Genomic DNA, 6000 nt, shown 5'->3' with positions numbered 1-6000 from the left:
TGCCCTTCATGGTTGTAAATTGTAATGGCCATAAAATCATTTACAATCCTTTTTGCAGAAGTCATAAAGCAAACACTTTATATTATTAAAGTATTATTATTAAGGTAGTTATTAAGCAAATCCATGGCATAATTTTGACAAAAACTGGAAGTGCCACTTTTCAGCAAAAATCTGTAAATGCGGCTGTGTTGCTAAGCCTGAAGTGTGTTTGTGAGAAACAGGGAGCTGACCTGGAAAGTGAAACTAGAAGTTCTCTCTCGGTCTTGCTCTACTGCTGAAGTTGAGTTGCTTGTAACTGCTTCTGTTTGAGTTTGCTCCCTGTTGGAGAAATCTACAATCTGGTATTGTAAAATTTATTTAATATGTTCATAAAGATGTTAAATGAAGCATCAGCCATCTGTGTTTATTTTTCTGGCGCTGAATTTATGCTGCAAAACTCTGAACAATAGGTCCCCTATTTCGGATCCACCATAATTTTGAATGGTCATAAGCGACCGGTTTTAAGTCAAGTATTACCTGTACATCTTTGGCCACAATTTACCAATATTCCCAGCTAGACGTGGCCCAACCATCAAATCTACCACCAAGTAGACATTTAAGCTTCTAAATGCTGTTTTGGAGGAGAATGGCGTTGCACAGACATGGTAAAAGAAAATTATCGTGATTCCCAGACTGCACTAAATCATGATCTGGTTTCAAGTTAGTCTGTTATGGAACCCAGCCAATTATGACTGAATCATTAAAACATGGCTAGACAACCCTAAACCAATGGGTGTTGCCCAAGAGTTGTGACTGTGATTGTTGGTAGGCTATTGAACTTCTGAATTTAACCCTTTGTGGCTAAAAGATCAGTGGCTATTTGCTTTTTTCCCTCTTTCCCATACCCACTCCCTTTTCCTTGCAAAATCTTTAAAAACTCTTAACTTGGTTTTGCTTTGGTGAGAAATTCTAGGATCAGAAGCATCAACTGCAGTGATGGTATTCTACCGGTTCAGCCCGGTTCGGCCAAGCCGGTAGTGTCGATGAGCAGCGGAGACCGAACCGTTTCTCTCCACTGCTCTGCTGTTGGGCCTACCCGCCCGCCCGGGCTCCCATACTCCCCTTTATCCTCTGAATTTGAAGCGCAGCTGCTTTTTGTGGCACAGCAGAGTGCTGCGCGGCAGCTGCTGAAGCAACCGGAAGAGTGCAGGCTTGCAAGAGGTGAGTTAGAACACCTTTGCGCCTGCGCAAACACCTCTGTGCCTGTGCAAAGTGCATTTGGCGCATGCACGCATGCAAAGTGTGTGCACATGCGCAAAGCGCACCCAATGAGCCATGCCCACCGAACCGGTGATAAAAATATTTGAATCCCACCACCGATCAATTGATGGTGGGAATTTCAAGATAGTGGCAACTGTGACCATGCCATCAACACTATGCTCTTTGTTAGGTGTATTAAGTAAAAAGAGGCTTAGCCATAGGTACCATCCTGACCTGTCAGCTTTAAAAATAACATTAAATAAATAATATATTAAATATTTGTGGAAATTTTGTAAGATTTTCTGCTTTATGATTATCTGCAAGTCTAATATTTAGAAATCTTCAGTTAAATAAAAGCTACTAATTTTTAGGCCCACAACCATTTTCATTGTTTCTTATCATCTCAGCAAAAATCCCAATTAATATTTTTCTAGTGTAAACCAGAAAACATTCAACACTTTATTTATGGATTGAGATATATTATCTTCTATTTGGTGTTTATGTCCCAATGAGGTTATTCTCTGCTTTCAAAAAAATAAATAAATTTCAAATTAAAAAAATAAGAGCTAAGTAATAAGGGAACTTACTTTATTTCTTTAAATATTAGTCACACAGCACAACAATTCAGTGGTATTTCCATAACAAAAAAAATGGTTCTCCATCTTGATTCAGACATGTTCCTTTTAAACATATCCTAATGAGTTGCATAAGATTACATTTTCATAATAGAAGCATTACAACTGAATCCACATAAGTACCGTAAGTCCACTTACATCACCTTCTTCCTGACCTAAGCTACAATATTTTGGTGTAATTAAATTTCTGTAATTAAATTTCTCTAGAAAATGTGGGTTTTCCAATAAGAGAGAATAGGCAACACAATGTATTGGTGAAAGGGAAATTAAAAAAAGGAGACCAAAACTTTCAACTATTTTAATTTGTAGATTAAATAGCAGGAAGGCAGCTCATAGTAACCATGCTTGGAAGAAGGTTCTGGCTTAGTATTTTGTTATGAGGTTAAAAAGAAGTCATGGACCATGCATATTACACATGTATACAGGTGGGATTATGTAATCTTGCTATATTTATATCCTTAAATTTCCAATTATGTATGTGCATGCCCCACCCACTCATGCAAGCTAATTAGCTATATCTGGATATATCCAGTATGCGAATGATATTATAGATCAATTTGGCCGTATAGTATCATGTGCTAAAAAATGAATTTTGCCTGCCTAGATGTAATTATGATTCTTATTTTATACCACTTGCGCATACACGCAATTTGCAATGACTGCTTATTTCCAGTCAATGACAATTACGTGCTGTTTCCAAGGCCAGCTATAATTTGTCCTGATAGAAATTTGGGGGTCATATCATGCTCACAAGAATCTAGTTCCTGAAACAGTTCACTGTGAATGTTTTCAGTTCAATCATTACAGGATGCTCTTTGTAATGCAACATACATAAATAATAGCACAGGTCAAAATGGAAAGTCAACCACTTTTCCCCTGGGGGTAAATAAATGTAAAATAAAAAACTCTAAACATTTCTCAGCTGTATGATTAAATGCATAATTTAATCCCATCGGACATAAATTTAAATATGTTAAGGTTCTATTGGGGCTTCTTCAGAAATAAAAAATAAATTCATGATGGCTATTTTTAAAAAATAACCTTACCAAACTTTGAATAAACATGCGAAGGACAGGAAGAGATGAAACAGCCCCATTGCATTACTATGTCTTCAACAATTTTAATCAAAATCTACTCTATTTTATGGTATCTGACATCCTGATACTGGTTTACTCTAACAGGGATGGAGTTTCTAACTAGGGTGTCTTATATCACAACTTCAACAAGTATGTGGTGCTCAAGCATAATAGTGCAACTTTAGTGTATTTTAACTGTTATCTTGTTTGCTAAGTGAGAATAGCCGTAAGAAATATATGCACCAAGAACCTGGGTGGGATCAAATGGAAGAACAACAAAAGAATAGCATCTGGGGACATCAGAATCCATTCTAATATGGTGCCTTGGCCGCTTTCTTCTTCTTCTGTTCCTCCCTCAGCTTCTGCTTCTTCCGCTTGCTGCCTTCTTTGTGTCCTGAGGAAACATGGCTTGTAAAACATTGTTCATATAGCAGAACTACCCCAATGTAAAGATTGTTCCCTCAAAATGTGAGCCAGATCTTCTGAAAAGAGGCATAGAAGCAAATTTCTTAGGCAACTGCAAGGATATTGGGTCTACAGTGTTGCCTTCTACTCAATAAGGCACATCTTTGCTGTAGGACCTTCAAATAATATTAGAAGCTCCGACATCACTACAGGCATACCTGTCATAGAAATCCCTTCCTTTTTTTTTTTTAAGAAACCATCTTGTAAAACTTTAATTCAGTGTGGGATTCAACCAGTTTGCACCACTTCAGACAATAGGTTGTTAATTTTCTGAGCAGTTTGGTGAAATGGTTGTTGGAAGAAATCATTAGGGCAGAGAACCGGTTGTTAAATTATTTGAATCCCACCAATGGCTTTTATTCTATGGTATGAATCATGGCCTGAGCTTTAGTCATGGACCTTTTCATGGAAAATGAATTGAACTCTAAATCTCGGCCAAAACGGTATGAACTAGGTACATCTTTCAATACTTCCAGAAGAATGTGAACCGTTGAAAAGGAAAGGACAGGAATGAAAAAATTTTGTTTGGCCATTCTTGTCCTTTCCTGGGCAAACAGGAGATGCAGATGAAGTATAGCCAGCTTTTTTTCCATGCATTGCTCTCCATAACCATGGAGGAGATGGATGATACTGTTGGGGAAAGGGAAAATTCGTGCCCAGGAGGCTGGGAAAATTCTCTAAAAACTTCACATCTGGGCATAATTCAGCTCATTGCATGAACTAGTGATCTCTAAATACCAAGAGACATTCACCTTTTTAAGTAGTTCTATCCTAAGAACTTTCTGAAAAGTGTGGCTCAGCTAAGCTACAGGTCGTTCACCAGTTAGCATAAGCAAATTAAAGGCAAGCAAAGGAAGTTTCGTTTTGGAGAAGATGCCACATACAAAAACAAGTGGATTTCTTTCTTCTCCATCATTGTCATCATCATCTTGAAAATGATGATTTATAATCTTCCGTTACCCCAAAGAAAAATATATGGTTAAGACAAGTAAAGAAAGACTGCTCTATAAACAAATATTTCAGTTTGTCCTTTCAAGCTACCCCACAACTCTTCTTTTGATACTTGAGTTTCTATTTCTATTACAAGCTATTTCTCACTTATTTTTAGCAAGAGTCAGTAGCAAAAATAGAGTAGTTTCACTTCCAAAGCTGGGGCTATGACTGACAGCTGGATAATTTGCAAAGGAGAATCTAACAGGTAGTTAGCCCAGATTTTTAGCCCAACTTGGCACTAAGAAATGCAATTCCCTGAGCAGACCTGATTTTACAACCCTTTTTTAACACAGCTGAATCACACTGTCATTAATTGAATCATGCAGTCATTAAGCAAATCCAGCTTCCCGCATTGACTTGGTTTGTTAGAAGCTAGCTGCAACTGTTGTAAATATGAGCTGCTTGCTCAGTGCCTAAATCACAATCATGATGCTACAAGAGTGGTATAACGATCTTAACTTTGAGGGCAAATCATAAGTCACTTTTTCATTGCTGCTCTAGCTTTCAGTCATTGTTAAACAGATGGTTATAAGTCAGGGCTGCTTGTATTACTTCTTCCAATTACCACCAGCTCCCTAAAGACAACAGCAATTCCTGTCAATGAATACTCAAGGGTGGCTTTAGCTGGATACTGAATTAGTCACATTCTGATGACAACAATTAGATGTTCAACTAATAAATATGCTATACCACCTTCTAATAACTGATTCTGGAAAAAGCTGATCAGCAAATTCAGTCACTTCTTTAAATTCCTCCCAGTCCTGGCAATGGATTCATCTGGAGCTTATTTCTGAGGCGCACACTTTAGAAATCATGATTGTTTATCTGGTGAATGAATGCCCTGATCAAATGTGAGAATTTTAAAGCCTTAATTACTAGGTTTTTTTCTTTATGTCTGAAAATAAACATACCATAACCTTTCTACCTGGGCTGACAGACTGAGTTAAATATTTTTAACAGTCACAGCAAGAATGCAATTGTCATTTCCACAAACCCGTCTCGCCTTGCTTGTCCACTGCTGATAGAATGGACACTATCTGTTGTAGTGTGGTATGTTCCGCGTTTTAAAACAATGAGTAGTAGGTTGTGGGAAGTTGTGCAGGGATCTGAATACTAACTATTTGGAGTCACCAATCAAAAGCTGTCAAGCTGCAATAGGAGTATATAAATAATGCTTGCTGCATCAGCTCTTCTATATGTAAGCAGAGGGTAGGCCAAGATTCCTGGAATAGATAGTCTTCATTTAGCAACTCCAATTAGGACCATCAATTTGTCATTAAGCAAAATAGCCACTAAGTGAAACCATGATCTTGCTTCAACTTTCCTTTGCCTTACAAATCTACACAGGTTGTAAATGTAAGGATTGGATTTAAGATTCCTTTTTCTTCGCTGTCATTGCTGCATAGGGCCACTAAACAAAGACTACCTATTGTCTTTTTGGTCTACAGATGAGTTTTCCCCAATTTCCATAAGGCTTGGAAGGGAGAATGGATGCCCCACATAGCAAATTGGGAGAGCGTTCTTGGGGGGTGGGGGGGAAACCCACCCATTTTCTAACAGAAATTCTAAGCTGTAGAGCAAAGGTAAACCGA

At 37.9% G+C, this 6000-nt stretch overlaps 1 protein-coding gene across 12 annotated transcripts in view; it reads right to left on the bottom strand.

Annotated features, from left to right (window-relative positions):
- Positions 1-1810: 1810 nt before the first annotated feature.
- Positions 1811-6000, bottom strand: part of DNAJB6 (DnaJ heat shock protein family (Hsp40) member B6) — a 65438-nt gene continuing 61248 nt past the window's right edge. For all 12 annotated transcript variants that reach the window (XM_087948454.1, XM_087948458.1, XM_087948451.1 and 9 more), the window contains one exon: positions 1811-3344. In XM_087948454.1, the coding sequence (XP_087804580.1) occupies positions 3262-3344 (83 nt within the window). In that variant the 3' untranslated portion in view covers positions 1811-3261. The remainder of the gene's footprint in view (positions 3345-6000) is intronic.

This window comes from Notechis scutatus, chromosome Z, assembly GCF_049901735.1.
Source record: "Notechis scutatus isolate UNSWTSFEM ecotype Mainland chromosome Z, rNotScu1.2, whole genome shotgun sequence".
Classification (NCBI taxonomy): domain Eukaryota; kingdom Metazoa; phylum Chordata; class Lepidosauria; order Squamata; family Elapidae; genus Notechis; species Notechis scutatus.
Note: the sequence above shows the minus strand (reverse complement) of the source record. Positions and strands in the feature narration are given on the sequence as shown.